Source organism: Podarcis gaigeae, assembly GCF_964106915.1.
Source record: "Podarcis gaigeae genome assembly, contig: HAP1_SCAFFOLD_175, whole genome shotgun sequence".
Taxonomy (NCBI): Eukaryota; Metazoa; Chordata; class Lepidosauria; order Squamata; family Lacertidae; genus Podarcis; species Podarcis gaigeae.
Window position 1 is genome coordinate 1 of NW_028153366.1, and position 21,174 is coordinate 21,174.

A 21,174-nucleotide genomic window follows, 5' to 3' on the forward strand; every position below is an offset into this window, starting at 1 on the left:
TATAGGTGGAATATCCCAGTGAAATGGTATGAGGGAGCTGACACTGATACAATATTCTACAATAAATCAAATTTAGCAGGTAATCCTCATTAGCAGGCAATAGCTGTCTATGCAATAAAGTTTATTAAGCAGTGTGCAAACATCAAGCTTCATGTTAAACATTAGTCTTTTGTGCTCCACAAGCTGGCATAGTAAATATGTGACCTGGGTAGAACCCAGCAACATTTACTGCCCTCCTACAAAAGTGCAGTGATTTGCTGAACTCATCTCCCAATCTTTTCTTGTGTGGCGTGCTGCTTTTAAATCTGCTGCTTATTCTTAACTGCCATTGGGTTTGCTTGTTTGATTCCTTTTTAGGTTGTGCTTCTCTTATTGTGCTAATTTTGTGTAAGCTGCCTTGTGCACTTTTGTAGAAAAGTGGGGCATAGGTACTCTGAAATACTAATAATAACATGTTGGATTATGGGCAGGTAAAACAGCAAAGGAAAATCATTCCGCCCAAATCCCATCAAATTGGCCCTAACTGGACAAGTGATAAGCACCAAATGTGGGGTTAAACCACAGCCAAGAAATTGTTTGAATGTTTCATCATGAGGCCCAAACACAGAAGGTACTTTTGAAAAACCTTGCAAGGAAGCTGACTGAACATAAGATGTGTTCTAGATTTATAATGGAGCAATCAGATCATTATTTGCCAGTGGTTCACCCACACAGGAGCATTGCATGCCACCATAATAAGGGCATTGTCATAAGACTGAAGTGCTTTTGACTTGGTGGCTGAGTATGTGACAACAGAAGAGTGATAACTGAGTGTTGCAATCAAGTCTATGACAAAAGACAGGGGAGAAATCTGATTTGTAAATAGCTGAAATCCAAAGTCCAGTGATCTCAGTGAGTCTGTAGACTACTCTGTAGTCAGATACACAGTGGTGTAGCGTGGGGGTGCAGGGGGGCCAGCCGCACCAGGCGCAACATCTGGGGGGGGGCGCTCGCAGCTCTCTGCCCCTACTAAAATCCACGGGTTAGGGGGTCAAATTACTTGCCTTGCCCCGGGTGCTGACAACCCACGCTACGCCACTGCAGATACATCCCTATTTAACTCAGTGTAGCTGGCTTCCAAGTAAATAGAATCATGCGGCCCCTAAAACCAATAATAAATGTTAACAAAAAAAACAAAACAAAACATTGCCCCATTTATCACGGGGGGATTAATTTTTCCAATTAACGTCCTGTCTGCATGTGAAAATTGCCAATTAAACTACATTTCATTAAATCAGGAAAGTTCATTTCTTCTTCTTCTTCTTCTTCTTCTTCTTCTTCTTCTTCTTCTTCTTCTTCTTCTTCTTCTTCTTTTAAAAAAAGTCCTGTTATCATAATGAAATGCTTTCTAAGTTGGGACGGCAAAGGTTACGTAGCTAGAGAACCTTCCAAACTGATTTTAATTAAATTGGCTCAAATTTCTTCTGAACACAGTGTGTAACTGTTGGATTTGTGTTGTCTTCAGGAGGTACTAGAACAGGAAGAATGTTGGGGGAAGTTAAGGAGAGAGTGGCCTTGCCACTGATATCTAATTCTGCTGATAACATCCAGACTTGATTACTACCATATGTTGTGTTGCATGTGCAGCTGCCCTGGAAACTTCAGTTGGTTCATAACATGGCAGCCAGACTATTGACTGGAACTGACTGGTTGAAATGTATGTTGGCAGCAGGAGTGGTCAGGGAGGAGGTTGGCACCACACACCTGGCCTTTATCAGAGGTTATCAGAGGACTGCTTTCTCCTGTGGGAGAAGGCAGAACATGCCCAACGACCCAGCTCTTGAATGTCCAGCCAAGATGTTCCTCCTTTAACTGGCTCTAACTCCATCTTTGTCCTGCCAACAGATCTAGTTTTCAAGTACTCTCCACCACCACCACTCGTAGCTAGCCTTGGCTGTTCAATTATATAGGTTTCATTAATGTTTGTTGTTTTAATATTTATATGTAAGAAGCATTGTGAGAGTCACCTGAAAGGAGGAGTATATAAGTTCAACAAACGGACTATGATGCACACAATAAAACTTTATTCTCCTGTCTCCTCCCTCTAAAGCATCCTCAATCAGGATCAAAGAGTTGCGAGACCCTGTGAAGCAGATTTTGAGGGTGCATAGTCTAACACTGCTCACACCACATTGAACCTGGATAGCTCAGTTGGTTAGAGCATGGTGCTGATGATGCCAAGGTTGCATCCAACGTTAATAATAAACATCTGCATTTTAAAAAATGTGTACAGGAAGGCAAAAATGTTTGGAATAACCCATCTAATTTGGCCATCCCATATAATTTTGGTTCTTCCTTGTTCCAGTTCGAAACTAACATAATTTGGAGAGCTGATATGTCATCTAGTCACACGTTCAGAAGTCCTTCACCACTGTTTGTTTTTAAACACCACAGGAATTACTATTACGCGACCCAACAATCCTGATCCCAATTCTTTCTTGAAAGTGAACCAGGATCATGTTGGGTTCTATCGGGTCAACTATGAAACACAAGCCTGGGAAGACTTAGCCAGGATTATGGAGGCCAACCACAAGGTCAGTCTGCTGAACAGTTGCTTTATGGGATGTATAAATGATCACTCAGGGCCAGATTCAACTAACGCAGTGCCCTAGTAGCAACCAGCACAACAGCTTCCACTGCTGCAATCATGCTTTCTCCCCTCTCGGTGTGTGCTGTTGGGTGCCCCCTGCACTTCCCCCAATCCACTCTGGAGCATTGGGGAAACACCCAGAACAGCACACAGGGGGAGGAGAGGGGATGATGGGATGGTCAGAAGAGTGTGGTGTTGAACAGCTATGATTTTATTTCATCCTTTGGTTTCGCCACCAAGAACTCACCTGCTTATTTCCTTTTTCTCCCATAAGCAATTTAGTCTGGCGGATCGCGCTGGCTTTTTGGAGGATGCATTTTCATTGGCCAGGTAAGTGTCATAATCAAAGGAACTCAAGTAGACATGTCCAGTGGCATAGTGTGGGGGGTGCAGGGGGGGCCGAACGCACCGGGCGCAACATCTGGGGGGGCGCGCTCGCACTCGCAGCTCTCTGCCCCTACTAAAATCCACGGGTTAGGGGGCGCAAATTACTTGCCTTGCCCCGGGTGCTGACAACCCACGCTACGCCCCTGGACATGTCATCTTATTATTTGTACCACACAACACTGAAATTTGGTTAGTCATCATTATGTTTAACTGAAGAAAAAAATAGAAATTGTGTTTTGTCAGTATATTGTTGTGATAACCTTTGTCCTCTCTGACTTAAGGCTGCAATCCTAGGCTTACTTCCTTAGGAGCAAAACCCATTTTTCAGTGGAACTCACTTCAGAATAGATATGCATGGGAGCAGGCAGTATGGCTGAGGGACCCCTTTCATGTGATTGATTGAATGCTTGCCTGTTCTAGGAAGGGAGTGACTTAGCCCCAAAGTAGCATCTAGGACAAGAGAAATGAACCTGTGGTCCTTCAGATGTTGGACTTCAACTTCCAGCAGCCTCAGCCAAGTGGCTAGTGATCAGAGGCAACATCTGTAGCACCATAGGTTTTTCTTCCCAGATCCAGAATCATGGCATTCTTACATTTCACAATCAAAGCCAGGCGTAACTGACCACTGGTGAGAGATGGAGCCTGACAGCATATGGAAGGTACCACTGATCACTGATCCTTCACAGCTTCAATAGCAGCAGATATATTGTTTCCACAGAGCCATAATGGTTTCTTAAAACTCTGGCAAGTCCTTTTTCCTCAGGTGTTATTGTATGACTGGATCTAGGCGGGAGATTAACTTATAACTGATTTAAAGCTGCAGCCCTGAGCCTGACAACTGCACAAAGTAACATGTTTGCACGAGACTCTTGAATCGTAGCACCTGCCCTGGTTTGCTAGATTCCCATCTAAGGGGGATAATCTCAATTCCTATCTTGCTTGTGAATATCAGACACATTGAATCAATACTCCTGACACTTGCGGGTGGGGTGGGAGCTTCCATCCAGAAGTACCCCAGGATCAAATTCCACGCCACTGTGATGAAAGTTTGAGAAGCCTTCTGTCTGTTATGACCCAGTACAGGCAATTGCGTTTGCTATGGAATGAAGCTGAAGAGCTCTTGTAAGAGTAGAACTAAGTAACTGTGTACAGAAAGGATAAATGCAGACAACTGGGGAGACTCTTCATAGAAATCTTGTAGAAAGTCAAGAGAACATAAAGGCAACTTGAAACTCGTTGCTAAATCCGTTAGGCATGGATCTGGAATAACAAAAGGAGGGCAGAATCAAAGTTCCTAAATTGCTTGGAGCTACTCAGATGGCTGTCCCTCCCCAGCCCAAAAGAGAGAGAAACAGCATTCCCCAGAGAGAGATTCTCAGGTGTGAACCAAAACACTGCTATCCTTCAGAATTCACGCTTATCCAAATTTTGCGATATAGTTCTCTAACCAATGTTTGCAAAAATGCATGTATTAGGGGAAAGTGTGCATAAAACAAATTGCAAACAACTTGCACATCAGTCAAAACTCAATATTACACATGTTTATTAGGAGAAATTCACACTAAAGTGCTGATGACTTTTATTGCCATCCCAACTCCCTTCCACAAGTAATTTTTGGTATGGGACAAAACACAATTGATGCTGTTCAGGGATATCTATCTCACAGGCAGCAGAGGTCTTGATGTCTTTCCTGGTTCCTTTTTGCATCCTTGTTGACAGCATTCCAAATCCTGCACACAAGTGAGCCTTTTAAGCATCTAGCGCTATTGCAGGAGGAGATGAACTAATCACCAAGCATTACTGTTGTGACATCTAAAGGACAAAACGTTCTGAAATTACATTGATGCAAACCTCCATGAATTATTGCTGCAGGAACGTCTGACTTTTCTCATTCAGGGAGGGATGGGAGATGCAGCATAGGAGTCCTGCTTCCTCCCCCATACTACATGCAGGATAGATTTCTCTTCTTCCTCCCACCTCCCAAAAATATGCTGGTCTGCTCTGTCATGGAACTGGGCATGCCTCCAGAGCAGGCTTTGAGGGCAATCACTGTGTTATTACAAGTTCCCCAACAGACACAGTGCTGATCTGTTGCTTGTTTTTGATGTGCCTCAATTTAATCTTAAAGCCAGTCAACATAAACTGAATTCTCATGAGTGCCTGAAAATGTCCAAGCTGAAAATGCCATATGAATGAGGAATTAAGACAGTTAAAGTCTGCCTTACTTCCTCTTTGTGGTATTTGGGAGACTGAAAGATTTTGATACATTGCCTAAAATATACATGCCTTAAATTTTCTCTGCAGTTGACATAGGCAGAGTTTCACTGGGAGTAAGAATTTATCCATCCTTGTCCCTATGCAGTTTAACCCTGTAAAGCACAGGAATTTGGAGATCCTCAGAATTTGTTTAAAGGCCTTTCCCACCCCCACTTCACAAGCTTTTCAGGTCACTTTCACATATTGTTTATCATTAATTGCTTTTAAAATGCATACCCTGCTTTTTCCATGCACAAATGAGTTGCTCAAAGACTGTGACAGCCTGTGGCAAATTAGTACCTTTGCTTGATTCTAAACACTTCTGTTCAGAATGGTGCTAAGGTTAGCATGTAAATACTTAGGGGAAAAGGGCAGTGATGACACCAGAATATATATATGTGTGTGTGTGTGTGTGTGTGTGTGTGTGTGTGTGTGTATTGGGAGTAGGCCCAGAAGGGGCAAAGTATATTTCTAGGTGGGCAAGTTGTGTCCCACATGTTAAGAAAAATAACAATATATGTTAATCAAAGGAGTTCAGCAATAGGAGGGTTGGCACTGCCCCCCTCTGGTGCCACCTGTTGGAGGAGGGGAATACAGCTGCAACTATAAGCAGTACTAAATCAAATGCTTATCTAGACAGTTATACAATAAAGCAATTGTTGAAACTTCTCATTTTTTATTCATTTCTCAGGGCTGGACTTCTGAATTACAGTTATGCCTTGAACCTAACACGTTATCTAAAAAATGAGGAAGAATATATACCATGGCAAAGAGCCGTAGTAGCTGTATCCTATCTTAGAGACATGCTTGCAGATGATAATACACTCTATCCCAAATTTCAGGTAAGGTTCTAATGAAATAAAGAACTATATGCCAACAATAATAATACATTTTTTTTAAAAAAAAAGAAGGCTGTAACCCTGGCTTTCATTTTCTCCTCCTAGCTACAAGTGGAGGACTTCTCCATTTTGGTTCTTAGGAGCCAGGGGAGCAAATAGAAAAGTCTTTTCTCCATGTGCCTCCCAGGATGTCTGTAATTATTTAAGGACAAACAAAATATGTAGCTGCTTTCTATGTATAATTAAGCAAATGTCAAGGTTGCCCTTGAAGGTTGTAGATTTAATGTTCTTCCAAGGCTGACCCTGGTAAGTATTCATACATTTCTGAATCTTCTAGACCTGCAACAGAATGTTGCAATGTGAACTATTAAGGGTCAGATTGGTTTGTTGGTTTGTCTGTTTTCTATATCACTCTTCATCTGAGGGTCATGGGGCAGTTTACAACATAAAAACACAAAAATACATAACATAGTATGAAAGAAAAAAGAATCCCCACAAAATTTAAAAGGCCATAGATTGTTTAATTAGCTAAAGGCCTGGGAGAAAAGGAATGTTTTTGCCTGGTGCCTAAAGAGATGCAATGAAGGCGCCAGGCAAGCCTCTCTGGGGAGAGCATTCCACAAATGGGAAGCTACCACAGAAAAGGCCCATGTCAGCCAACCAGCCATGGGGTCCTCTACATCCCATCTACATCCCATCCCCCTGGTTTTCCATTCTTTTCCACAACAGACATTCAGTGTGCTCAGGCCTCATCGGTATGTGATTTCCCCCCTTATACCTCTGAAAACATTGGTGGTCTTTTCCCAAGCCTGTGTAGATCAGCATTTGGAGTTCAACATTAGCATATATGATTTGGGGAATACATTGGGCCTATTTACACTATAAAATAATTGTGGATTTACATAGGTTTAACAATCATGGTTTCCACCAGAAGATTCTTGGAACTGTGGCTTGGTGCTAGTGCTGAGTAATCCCAATATCCTCAAGGAACTATGGTTGTCAGGGTTCAGTGGAAAAGTGCATTGGCAACATTATTTGGGCAGGATTTCAAGAGCAACTGTAAACAGGGTGCTCCCATCTGCGGGCCCAATGTTATTTGTGTATTTTTATTTCTGTTGCAGTCTTGATTTATGTTTAAGCCACTCTTCCATCCAAAAAAGGACCCTCAAAGTGGCATAATTCATGAAAAGCAAAAAGCGATTTGACAAAAGCCAACATCAAAACAAAAACAGACTAAAATGTTGAGAAGCACAGAAACAGGAGCCTTCAGATAGGACAGACCTCTGGGCCAGCATGCGATTCTGGCTAAGCTCCTTTTCTATAACTTCTCCATTTCTACCAGTAGTTGATGACATTGTGGTGCTCACCTGACCTCCTGACAGCTGAGATACTGCTGCTTAGTGGGAAGTAGAGAGGGAAGGGCAAGCCAGCAGAGAGGTTAGCAGGTGCTGATACACTGGAAGGAATGGCCGATGGCATCAGGCAGAGCACCCTGCCGCCATGCCTATCTCCATCTCTCTCCCAGTAAGCAGCAGCATCTCAGCATTTTGGAGCTCAGTTGAGCACCGCCATCCTACAACGCCATCCACTACTCATCTCTACCCCCCTGTTCTCCTTGTGCTGGCAGTGATCTGCTGGCATAGGGGTTGCGCTGACCCAGCAGTCCTCTGGCGCCACAGTACTTTTGCGCTGGCTTAAATGCACATGCCAGCATAATGTTTTGCACTGCCAGTGCAAGGGGATTTAGTTCTGTGGTCCTGTATTTGTCCATCTGTCATAACTGGCAGATGGGGCCACTCTGATAAATGCAGAGCCTATCAAATCATTTGAATGTTTCTTAATGAGCAGTGATGTAAGAGAGAATCCTTACCAGCAATCCTCAAGGATAGGACAACACAGGCAATACTTCTCTGGAACAGGTTCTGTTGACACAACAGAATGCAGACTTTTGTGATAACAATGGGTGAAGCTGGAATGCATGCGGTGGGGAGACTGTTTGGCCAGACACAATGACAGTGGGATGAGGAATAGCTTGCTCATTGTGCTATAGCCTCACCCACACCCATCTGAGTGAAATTCCACCCGCTAACAAGGATCTATTGAATGCAAAGGCTTTAAGTTGTGCTCACCAATTAGTCCACAAAAAAGTAACACCTTATGTCAGTTCTCTTTTCACTATTATATTACTCTCTGTAATAAGTATTGCTTTTGGTTTTTTCAAATTATAGTGGAGAGACCAGGGATTCAAGATGCTGAATCATAGAATTGTAGTCTGTTCCCACTCAGTCCCACCCATTTCAGTGAGTTTACCTGGGGATAGAGCTCCACAAACTACAACCAGGGCCTTGCTGATGCTATGTGGCGTGCCTGGCTTGTTCCCAAGCAATTTATGTGAGAACATGTTCATGGTTGGAGGATGGATGGCGGCTAACAGATTGAGGTTGAATCCTGACAAGACTGAAGGACTGTTTTGGGGGAACAGGGGGTGGGTGGGTGTGAGGGACTCCCTGGTCCTGAATGGGGTAACTGTGCCCCTGAAGGACCAGGTGCGCAGCCTGGGAGTCATTTTGGAGTCACATGTCCATGGAGGCGCAGGATAATTCTGTGTCCAGGGCGGTTGTCTACCAGGCTGAGGTACGCAGGCTGAGACCCTACCTGCCTGTGGACAGTCTTGCCAGAGTGGTGCATGCTCTAGTTATCTCCCGCTTGGACTACTGCAATGCGCTCTGGGGCTACCTTTGAAGGTGACCCGGAAACTGCAATTAATCCAGAATGCGGCAGCTAGACTGGTGACTGGGAGTGGCCGCCGGGACCACATAACACCAGTCCTGAGAGATCTGCATTGGCTTCCAGTACGTTTCCGAGCATAATTCAAAGTGTTGGTGCTGACCTTTAAAGCCCTAAACGGCCTCGGTCCTGTATACCTGAAGGAGCGTCTCCACCCCCATCGTTCAGCCCGGACTGAGATCCAGCACCGAGGGCCTTCTGGTGGTTCCCTCATTGCGAGAAGTGAGGTTACAGGGAACAAGACAAAGGGCCTTCTTGGTAGTGGCACCCGCCCTGTGGAACACCATCCCTTCATATGTGAAGGAAATAAGCAGCTATCTTATCTTTAAAAGACATCTGAAGGCAGCCCTGTTCAGGGAAGTTTTTAATATTTAATGCTGTATTGTTTTTAACACTTGATTGAAAGCCGCCCAGAGTGGCTGGGGAAACTCAGCCAGATGGGCGGGGTATAAATTATTATTATTATTATTATTATTATTATGCTCCTTTGTTCTTCAAATGTTTAAAATAAATAGTAGTGAATCCATGAAAATGTTGTTGCCCAAAGCGTCCAGTGGTCATTGCTGCTATGTCTGTTTTCCAGGCATATTTTCGTGAGCTGGTTAGACCCATCGCAAATCAGCTGGGATGGGGTAACGATGGAGTCCACATCAAAAGGTAAATCATTTGTTTCAGGCTTGTTCTTTGAGAATTCCTTTGTATTTCTGTATTTCAAGTGTGCCTTATGTCTCCCATTTCTCTCAAGTTCATTGGTCCCTTCTCTGTTTGAAGAACAGAAGTTGCAGATAAATTTTGGGAGCCCTGTGCATAGTAATGGGATGTGAACATTCTGACTACGCAATTGGAAGCAGTCAAACTCATTTGCATTACACAGACAGTCAGTGCTAAGCAAATGATCATCTCTTTAATACTAAAACTCTTTAACAAATGCTAAGATCTTCTAACTTTCTAATGCTCCTTTTCAGGAGGCTACTTGTATGTTCCCAAAAGGGTATGTAGAATTCTCGGAATTTCACCTTGTATAGTGTAATCAGGGTATAGAATGCATATATAGGCAAAAAAGCTAGGATACAAATAGGTATTTTAAGTACACATGAAAGCTTTGGCATGCCGATTGAGAGTTTTTTATATCCCCTTCCCCCTTTAGCAACAGATGCCTGTTTTTCCAAGTCCCTTCACTTTCATATATGTGGTATACAGAGCAGCTGTTTGAGCAACCTAAGCTCCAAATCCTACTGGGTGAACAGATCTACTTGTACAGCTATTTTACATTACTTAATATATCATATTCAAAACGAATAAAGCAGACTTTATTTCTCCTTTACTCCCCAGTCTCCTCCGTGTGACAGTTTTAGAGTTTGCATGCAGCATGGGTGACCAAGAGACTTTGAACAATGCATCTAACCTATTTAATGAGTGGCAACAAGGAACAACAAGGTGGATATCTCTCTATCTATGTATGAACTTCATTCAAAGAAGTACATGACACTCACATGCAGAGTAAGCTGAAAGCTGTTCCACCTCCCCTAATAGTATTGTTTTCTTAAATGTTAGCCCAGATGTAAACCTCCGCCTCTTGGTCTATCGCTATGGGATGCAGAACTCTGGCAATGAGGACGCCTGGAATTATATGTTTCAGAAGTACCAAAATACAACATTAGCTCAAGAAAAGGAGAAGCTGCTATATGGCCTGGCGTCAGTGAAAAACGTCACCCTGTTGGACAGGTTTGTTTGGGATCTTACTTGTTTCCCATATAAAAGCTTTTATTTGGTGCTCTTCAGTGTTAGCTCCTGGAGCAACATAAAATATAAAAACATATGATATAATTTTTTAAGTAGTAAATTGAATCAAGCAGCTTTTTTTTTTAAGCCCAGCATAAACATCATAACAAAACTAAAAGACCTGGGCAAATAAAAATTGAGAGTTGTTAGGAGGTCCCTATTCCCCTCTGAGCTACAAATCTCTGAGTGGTTTAACAATCAATCCCTCTTTACAAAGAATTCTGGTGATTGTAGGTCTTTTGAGTGGAATAGGCCTTCCTAACAACTCTCAGCACCCTTAAAAAAACTGCCCAGATTTCAGGAGGGGGAGCCATGACCATTTAAAGTGTATCATAGTGTTTTCAATGTATGGCATGAATGTGGCCACAGACTTTGTGCAACATCAAAGTCTATTTAGTCCACTGCCTGCCATTCACCATGCCCGTTCCTCTGCTCCAGATCGTTTATTGGGCATTCTGGCTTTGTAAACACAAACCGTGGGAACAGGCTCCACTTCTTCCTCGTCTTCTTTAAAAAAGAACTTGTGTTTTTCTTACGAATTCATCTTGGCGGAAGCATATCTCACGGCGCAGTTTACAGCTCATTTCCCATGCAGCTCTAATGAGATACTAATCATCATGTGTAATTGCTTCATATCTGATTGCTCCTAGATTTTTAAAGAACCTCACGGATCCAAATCTCATTAAAAGTCAAGACGTGTTCACTGTCTTGAGATACATCTCCTATAACAGCTATGGCAAAACAATGGCTTGGGACTGGGTACGTCTCAACTGGGAATATTTGGTTAGCAGGTAAGTGCATAGCCTCTCAGTGCAGTTTACTCTCTCTTTTAGTATGGTTGAGGGGGTTGTTGTTATTTTGCACTGGGAGTGGGGGAAACATATATGTGCAATGGCTTCCATTTTACCATCTCCACTTGCCACTGAAGCTAGAAAAGTGCTGCTTTGCTCTCCCTTCTTGTGAAATCAAACACACCCTAACAATAATGATATTTGCACAATAAATCTAAGAATGGTGTTTATGCAGGACCTTCCCAAGACATTTTTGTTGCCTGATCCAAGAGCCATGCCCCAGAATCTGCAATGTCACAGACACGGCATGCCTAAAGAGCAAAACCCATGTTGGGATGAAGCTGCCAGTGGCAGACCTTGGGGTCTCAAATTTCAGCAGCACCCTGTGCAATGCGAAAATCTGCCACATCCTCCCCATCTCTCACACTCCGTTCTAAATCATAGTTGTGGCATCCCCTGTGGTGCCCCCAAAGCTCCATGCCCATTGCAACCAAACCAGTTGCTCTTCCCTAAATCTGCCAAATCGAATTAAGGGAGCCTCTGAGCATATGCATCAGAGTCTAGGGCCCAATAAAGGCCATACTGGAACAGCAGATGGAACAAACTGGTCAATGGAGACCCAGATCCTAGGGGTACAAACAGAATAGCTTTCCATTCCTATTCCTCACACTGCCTCCAGATTCCTGAATCACTGATGCTTCTGCTATGGAAGCTGTAGAACATGTTTTGCAGTAGGGTTGGAGAACCGGTAGTCTTCCAGATGCTGTTGGACTCCAACTCCCATCAGCCTCAGCCCACATGGGCAGTGGCCAAGGGTGATAGGAGTTGTAGTTCAACAACATCCAGTTCCACATCTGAACTGCAAAATATCATACTGAAATAGCATAAATAGCCAACACCGTGCTCTTCAGAAGTTGCTGAATTCCAGCAAACCAACCTTGATCTCCTTGGGGAAAAGTTGGTATATAAATGTAATAACTGTGGAGGTAAAACACAGCCACTGTGCCTAGCAGCCACTGATCACCTCACCCTCCATGAACTTTCATCTAATGGGCAGGAGCAACACTACAATAAGGGCATTATGGGAAATTTAAATGGCTGCTTGCCAGGGCAGGCATTAGTAGTGGTGAAGCCCAAGGATGCTATGTGCTGGTGCCAAACCGACTGGTGCTGAATGGTTTTGTAGGGCAAATCTTTCTAAAATGCCTAAACTGACTTGGTTTCATAAAAGGTACAGAGCCTTACCAATAACTTCTAATATCCAAGTGAAAATTGTCCTAGGTCACAAATGTGAGAAGATGCACAAAACTTCCATAATCTCGGGAGCCTTTGCTCTCTGTCTTGAATTCAAGAAATATATCTGCCAAGAGAGAACAATACTTTGAACACCACAAAAGGGGCTCCAGAAACATGTATGCCACAATCTCTTACAGTGCAATGCCATGCCTGGCTACTCAGAAATAAGCCCTACTGTATCCAATGGGACCATATATGTGTACCTAAGATTGCAACCTTAGCTGTTAAGAGTTCCACAAGACAATGTGTTGTGATCCTAACAAAATTTACCTCCCCACCTCTCAGCACACACCTGCCATTATTATTATTATTAAGCAAGAGATGTGGTTTATAATGACACTTTTAAGATCTACCACTCTAAAGACATTAGGTGGGTTTTTGTGAAGAAACAATAGGATAACTTCCTTGTATGCCTATCTTTACTCTTTGGGAAAGGGCTGGATGAAAATGGGAATAACAGCTGGAAATGAAATATTCCAGAAAGCAGAGCACTGATATTATTTATTGTTCCCTTTCCATGCACTGTTCCATGCAGCTTTAAAAATTAAAGCTGATATACTTTGTGCCAGAAATTCAAAACCTGTGGCCTTCCATATATTGTTGCATCCCAGCTCCCAACCAACAAGGACAATGATCGAGGGGGATAAGAGGTGTAAAACAACAACATTCAGAGGGTCACCAGGACCTTGTGCCAGCTTTATCTAGATGCATCTATAACAGGCTTCTGTTATCTTTTCAGATACACTCTCAATGACAGAAACCTTGGTCGCCTAGTGTCAAGAATAACAGAAACCTTCAACACAGACCTCCAGCTTTGGCAGGTAAGGGAGCAGTCTGACCTTCCAGCTTTCCAGCTAAAATGAGGATAGTCAATGTGGAACCTTCCCAACGGTCATTGGATTACAATGTCCATCATCCTGGACCATTGGTTACACTGGATGGGGCTGTTGGGAGTCCAACAATATCTGGCAGGCATCACATTGGCTACCTCAGTGTTAAACCAGAATGCTATAATGTTTCAGGATGTCTGTGTATATTGTGATAGATCTATATTGCAATCATAAATCACTTAAAGGCTGCCTGGGCAAAACTAAAGTGCCTTTCACAGACATGAGGAACACAATAGCTAACCTCTGTTTAGTGAAACCAATTCATTTGAACATTTCTGACAAGTAATAAGACTTTGGAAAATCTTTAGACCATCCACATTAATGGGGTCATTCTTGAGCCACATATATACTAAATTGGTAGGATTACATCTGGAGCCTCACTGATTTGGTAGTTTCAAAAAGATCCGTCTGCCGTCTAGGCCAGAAAGATAAGAGCTGCTTCCAAAAAAAAACCAAACACAGCATTCACACAGAAAATCTCTGGTTGCAAGAACAACCAACATGGTAGCCTCTGGATGTTTTGGGGCCCCATCAGCATCATTCGGCATAGCCAATAGTCTGAGATGATGAGAGCTATAGTCCCATCTAGATAGCATTACAGTGGCTATCCTTGAATTAGGGCATAACTCTGCACTTTCTCTTTACTCTTGATTACATAGACCAGCAGAACAACAGTCTATACTAGCTCTCTTTTCACTGATACACTAAAGCATAGTTTAATGCCACATGCATGAACAGAAGTGACATGCATACACTCTCTGCCTGTGGCACAACCATGAGAGGAAGGCTGAAAGCATCTCCTTCTTGTATAAACAAACTGGAGCTCATGGTTATGCTCAAGCAGCAGGGAACTCTGGCGAGTTTGAACTATGGTTTGCTAACAAGCCATGACCCATAAACCACAGCTTCACTCTGGCTTTCTAAAACAAAATCGGAGTTTAAACTAACCAGAGTTTCTACCAGTTCAGATTTAATTATGAACTTCGGCTAGTTTTAAACAGGAAGCAAATGTTTCTCCTCATGGACAAGCTGCAAGAGGAGAGGGAAGGGGAAGCACATAAGCCTGAGCAGGCTCATTCATGTAGCACCAAGCCATGGTTTAGCATGATGCCCCTGAACAGGTCAGCTCATTTAGGCCAGGAGTGCCATTCTTTAAAATCAGCTGGTTTGGATCAGGGCCAAGGCAGGAGTAGCAGATCTAATCCTTTGCCCTTGTGCCAATTCTTCCATTTATATTCCCTCCTGAAGCTGTTATTAGCATATTTGGGGAAGGATCAATTTAGATTGTGGCTGTTGCATTGGAAGAAAAGGTTATAACAGTCCCCTCCCCCACCCCTCTGCTTCATGCTGCAGCTCCTGTCTCAACTGGAGACTCCCATATCAGTGTGTGTTTGCTTGTTTGTTTCAAGAAAGAAATTACAGTCATACCTCGGGTTACAGATGCGCCAGGTTGCGCGTTTTTGGGTTACGGATGTGCCGAAACCCGGAAGTACCGGAACGGGTTACTTCTGGGTTTCGCTGCTCACACATGCGCAGAAGCACTAAATCACGCTTTGCACATGTGCAGAAGCGCCGAATCGCAACCCGTGCGTGTTCAGGTGCGGCGCTGCGGGTTGCGAATGTGCCTCCCACACAGATCATGTTGGCAACCCAAGCGTCCACTGTAGTAAAGGTAAAAGGTAAAGGTACCCCTGCCCGTACGGGCCAGTCTTGACAGACTCTGGGGTTGTGCGCCCATCTCACTTAAGAGGCCAGGGGCCAGCGCTGTCCAGAGACACTTCCGGGTCACGTGGCCAGCGTGACATCACTGCTCTGGCGAGCCAGAGCTGCACACGGAAATGCCGTTTACCTTCCCGCTGGTAAGCGGTCCCTATTTATCTACTTGCACCCGGAGGTGCTTTCAAACTGCTAGGTTGGCAGGCGCTGGGACCGAGCAACGGGAGCGCACCCCGCTGCAGGGATTCGAACCGCGACCTTTCGATCGGCAAGTCCTAGGCGCTGAGGCTTTAACCCACAGCGCCACCTGCGTCCCTGGCGTCCACTGTAGTAGGAAGTTCCAAATCAGTCACTGAACACCTTGGAATGCATCATTTGTCCCCAGATACAGCGGCAGGAAGAGGGTTACAACATGATAAAATGATCTGATCTGATCCACAGCTCTGATCCACACTGCAGGTGTAGCCATGTCCTTCTGTCATTCATTCTGTGGCTCAGATGCATATCACCCAAGCCAATGGTTGCAAAGCCCAGTTTCAAATTGCACCGGGCAGCTGTATATTCACATGTATCTGATATGCAGACCCGAGATAAGTTAGACAATTATTCATCTTCTAGCAAACCAGTTTTATCATGCAAATGAATGCACATGGTTGTTGTTGTTTTCTTAAGATGGAAAACTTCTTTGAGAAATATCCTAATGCTGGAGCTGGAGCATCTTCCAGGACTCAGAGTATTGAAACGGTGAAGAGCAACATTGAATGGTTAAAGCGATACCGAGAAGAGATCGCAGCCTGGTTTCCGAATTAGCCTTGATCATCTTTTGTACCCTAAACTAATCTTTAGGACTTTCAGAGTACAGCAAAATGAGGATTTGTAGAAATCCTGCTTTCAGACCCTGATAAAGCTGCCAGTTCTGTCAGAAGGAAACAACACGGGGATAGAGTAATTTATTGAAATGTATGTTCAAATATGCCACACGGCAATCCTAGCTCCTCAAAACATCGAATGTCCATTAATACATTTATTCTCCTAGTGGGGCTACTTATAGAGTGAAAAATTATCATGCTCACATGGCTCATTAGATTACCCTAGTCTTCTCTGTGAGGATCACTGGTGTGTGTACTTACCACACATAGACGCACACTCCTTTGAAAACGAGTCCTTTGTTTATCCCAAACCCACATTATTCCATGTACTCAGGCCACCCTTCCAAACGTACCTCAACAGCGATCCATTCCAAATCTAGAATTTTTGCCTCTGGCTCTCCTGAGGAAAATTAGATGAGAAACTTTCTCTCCCTCAGAGGACGTTCATGCTTTGTAAAACCATCCTCAAACACATTATCCTCCACTGTATATACAGGTAGCCTATTATTTACAATCATTTGCAGCATTTTGTAACGATAGCAGGGCAGTGAAATGACACTGCAAAGCAGACTGTGATATCTGCGTGTTGCCCAAGTGACCCTGGCGAAGCCATAGCTCCCTGGGAGGGTACCTGATCTGTATACAGAAGGTCTCACATTCAAGGATTTCAGGCCCGAATGTAACATGCAGTCCAATTATGTAGCAGACAGCTATGTATCTTGTTTTCCCTTAACTAGTTACAGGTGTGGGAGAGCCCTCTAAAGGCAGTGTGTGGCAAGGGGTAGCTTCTCCCTTAATGCACAAACCTACTAAGATTAGAATGGAGATCGCCCCTCCCCACAAGACTTAGGTACCAAAAGCAATTTCACCCCAAAGGCAGCCTTAACTGACCTTGTGCCCTCCAGGTGTTTTGAACTTCCACCAGCCCCACCCAGCATGAGCGCTATGTTATGGTGGTTCCAATCCCACACACACAGCCATGTCCAGAGAGAGCAAGTGTCGCATATTGTTCATTCTGCACCTGCAAGGAGTTGATCCTTTAGTGTCGTGGCTCCTATGCATTAGAACTCCCTGCCTGTTGATCTTAGGCAAACATTTTCACCACACTGCTTTCAGTGCCTGCTAAAAACTTTCTTTTGTTTGCTCAAGTGAGCCTATTCAGAACTGTAAATTTGGCATGTATTTTAACATGTAATTTTATTTTCTAATGTATATCTTTGAAAAACTGCTCATTTAATTTTTTTTTTTAATGTTAGGCTGGTTGTTGTTTTTTCAATATCTGGTTGCATCAGTAATTTTAAGGGCATATTTTATAATTTACCTGTTAAACAAACAACCAAACAAACATCTGGAGGGCACCAGGATAGTGAAAACATTTCTGAAATTTCCAGTCCAGCACAGGAACGGAAAACCTTCCTTTCCTGTATGCTGCCTTCACAGCGAAAATTAGGCTTCCCCACCCAATTAAGTAATGAAGGAAAAAGAGACTGCCTGCTATGTATTAAGTCAGGGCAAGCCAACATTGTGCCCTCCAGATGTTCTTTACCTGCATCTCCCATCACCCCAGATGCTTGGCCATGCTGCTGGCAACAGTAGTGACCAGCAGGGAAACTCAGGTAGTGGGGTGCTGCTCACCTGGCGTCCCAATACTGCACATTGCTGCCACTTACTGAGAGTCATAGAATTATAGAGTTGGAAGGGACCATGAGGGTCATCTAGTCCAACCCCCTGCAATGCAGGAATCTTTTGCCCAACGTGGGGCTCAAACCCACGAGCCTGAGATTAAGAGTCCTGTGCTCTACCAACTGAGCTATCCCAGGCCCACCGGGAGGGGAAGGCAGCAGGGGGCTCACTACAGTGTGGCAGTTGTGCCCTCACCAAGTTCCCAACTTGGGATGCTTAAACTAATTCATGCTTGATGGTACTGGCTCTTGTGTGTGCCTGCCTATTACCCATAAACTCCTTAGCATTCTGGGTTCTTAAGAAAGCACACAGACACACACACACACACACACAGAGAGAGAGAGAGAGAGAGAGAGAATATGTTAACAAGGAAAATGTAACACTTTGGCTGCAAAACCTTATGCATTTTCTGGAGAACTCAAGCCAGAAAATAATGCCAGTATCAAAAGCAGCTAGTTTGGAAGCACCTTAGGGGCATAGCTGTCAACCTTCCCCTTTTTTTGTGGGAAATTCCCTTATTCCAGCGCCGTTTCCCACTGCTTCCCGCTGCTATCCCGGATTGTTAGATATCCCGTAGACTGTCCCCAGGACAGGTGAAGCTGCTGATCCCTTATTTTCGAGGCTGCTGATCCCTTATATTCAAATCTGAAAGTTGACAGCTATGCTTAGGGGTCACTCACAGCCGAACTACACAGTCCATCCACTGTATCGTGCTGGTCCTTGAAAAAAGAATTTGTCTAATTCTTATAAGCAACTCTCTCGTGGTTCTAAATGTCCAAAGCCAATGTTGTGTACACAAATTTGCTAGAAGGGAAAAAAAACACCATAATGAGGAGGAGTACAAATCAAATTAGTAAACAAAGGCAGGAATTAACTAACATGGGTGAAGAATGCAAAATGTCTAGTCAGTTTTCATCATGATGTAGGAAGAGCAGCCCCTAGTGGCAAAGATAAGTCATTACAGATAAACGTTCAATAATTATTTATGCACCAGGAACTGTCGTGGCCATTTGTTGTCCGTTTTTCTACAAGCCACTAATCAGAGTCAAATAATGTGATACATAGCACAGCAGTGTTTTATCGTGGATCCATTTTTTTCATCCTAGCCAGAATTCCAGAATGTCCCAATCAAACTAATCTATTTCGGGTCTCCATTTGGTTAAATATATGCCTGTATAGATATTGATGACAATAAAGAATCCTGTGTTTGTTCACTTGTTTTAAAGTTCTGACCTTCTGCTGTGATTCCATGATGCCAAAGGGCTTTTGTGATTCCAAAACACAAATGCACGCATAATTTTTTTTAAAATTAAAAATACTACTACTACTACTACTATTAAGGCGTCTGCACTTTTACACTTTGGCTCCTGGGTGAATGCAGCACTAAAAAGGGTTAGACAATCCTGCCCAATCAAATCACAAAGGTAACGGCACAATGGCTGCATCCCCATAAAGTCACAGGAAATAGGCCTTACATCAAAATCATTTCATAGCACCTTCCAGATTCCAACAGTAGAAAACAAGTGCCATCTGCAACTTGTACAGCACTGGCTGCAACAAGCCTACATACTTCAAAGGCAGACTGCCATGGTGACCTTAAGATTTTGCATTGCTCCCTGCATTATTTCAAAGGTTTTGCAGCAAGAGCAAAGTTGTTCTAGATGGCTATAGATTTGTTACCTCTGTTTAATCAGTCTTAGCACAAGTGCTTGTAAGTAGCTAGATCCTCCCCCCCCCCCTCTACAGACAGTAATAAATAGCATAGCCGCTGTGTCTAAACCTTGGCTGCTGTGGCCCCCATACTAGATACAAAAACTGCTTTGAATCAGTGGCATAGTGGGGGGGGGAAGACACAGGGGTGGTTGCCCCGGGTGCAAAATTGTTAGGGACACAACATTTCAACACCCGGTGCTGCCTTAATACAGCTGTGTGCTTCCGTGCCTGGGCTCCGTTGAAAACGGCTTCTCCATATGAACCAGAAAGTGACCTCTCCAGACAACGAATGACTCTTTTTTTCTTAGCTCTGTGGCTGTGATCTCCTGGGTGACCCAGATGCTGTTAGGCAGTTGAAAGCACATTTGTACTCCATCCGTTTCCCTCCCACCCACCCACCATCACCCTCCATGTGGCCCTGGGCACTGGCAACCCATGCTACACCACTGCTTTCAATATCTCCTTCCCCTCAATTTCCAAAGCAGTATCTCATGAGGCATACAGGATTCTATTTGGGGAAGTCCATCAGCACTATCCTTGGGATGCTTACTCACAAGTAAGTCCTGCTCAATTAAATGAGGACTGCTTACTTTCAACTAAGTATGGGATTCTCACCTAAAGCCCATTGACTCAAAAGAGCTTGAGGCACGATTCTTTGCATCTCAGCTGCAGGATATAAGTTTAAGTAGAAGCAGATAATGTTCTATTAGACACCAATGGAAATCTTAACCCCACAAGAGAGCTCTGGATATAATTCGTGCAGGGGGGAATTGTAGGTTCATAAAAACAACGCAGAAGTGAGTGGTACCGTCACACCTAACAGGCATTGGTTCTGTTGTGACCTCACTAGAAGGAGCAATTTATTTTGAAATATTAGTCAATATTAGCTCAGTGCTTAGCCAAAGCTCTTGTGAGTCAAAACTCAGAAGACATTTCTGAAGCAAACAATGAAGTATCGGGAGGAGGCAGGAGAGAGGGAGGGGATGAGTGCAACAGTAAAGGAAAATATAATGACATTCATTCAAAAGCTTCTGAAAACTCCCAGGCTCTAGAAAAATCAGTTGTAAATAGCATTCTTTCTAAGTTTGACTATGTATATGCTACACCTTTAAAGTGTATTTGGAACACATTCTTTCCCACAAGCAATCCTGGACACTGTAGCTCACCCCTCAATGGTTCCCAGTAACCTACAGTACCCAGAATTCCTTGAGGAAAAGAAGGCGGTTCAAACGTGCTTTCAAGGTAGAATCATGAAATCGTAGAGCTGGAAGGGACCCAAGAGTCATCTAGTCCAACATCCCACAATGCAGGAATCTCGACTAAAGCATCAATGACAGATGGCTGTTAAAGCCTCTCCTCCTACCAGAGGGGAGGAGTTGTGAGCAGGAGCCGGTTCCCGCGTTGGCACGGGGGCGTATTCAGCCCCCTGCATCAGTTTCCCGCCTGCCGCGCCACGCCCGTCAGCGGCCACAGCAGCACTGTGCCCTCATGCTCCTGCCTGGAGTCATCAGATCACCCGCCCACCCTCCCTTTAGG

General features: G+C 43.8%; 1 protein-coding gene across 1 annotated transcript; it reads left to right on the forward strand.

Annotated features, from left to right (window-relative positions):
* The first annotated feature begins 6 nt into the window (after positions 1-6).
* LOC310837170 (aminopeptidase A-like) lies at positions 7-19,150 on the forward strand. Its single transcript, XM_083757323.1, has 10 exons — positions 7-79; positions 2,434-2,573; positions 2,904-2,959; positions 5,964-6,114; positions 9,482-9,555; positions 10,231-10,335; positions 10,453-10,623; positions 11,331-11,471; positions 13,507-13,588; positions 16,046-19,150. The coding sequence occupies exons 2-10, from the start codon at positions 2,556-2,558 to the stop codon at positions 16,181-16,183; spliced, it is 936 nt and encodes a 311-aa protein (XP_083613449.1). The 5' UTR covers positions 7-79; positions 2,434-2,555; the 3' UTR covers positions 16,184-19,150.
* The last annotated feature ends 2,024 nt before the right edge of the window (positions 19,151-21,174 follow it).

Bases quoted from the DNA above. Each gene is read 5' to 3' on its own strand.
- LOC310837170 (XM_083757323.1), top strand. The intron at 2,960-5,963 runs GTAAGTGTCATA...TTCATTTCTCAG, and splicing joins GATGCATTTTCATTGGCCAG to GGCTGGACTTCTGAATTACA. The intron at 9,556-10,230 runs GTAAATCATTTG...TTTACTCCCCAG, and splicing joins GATGGAGTCCACATCAAAAG to TCTCCTCCGTGTGACAGTTT.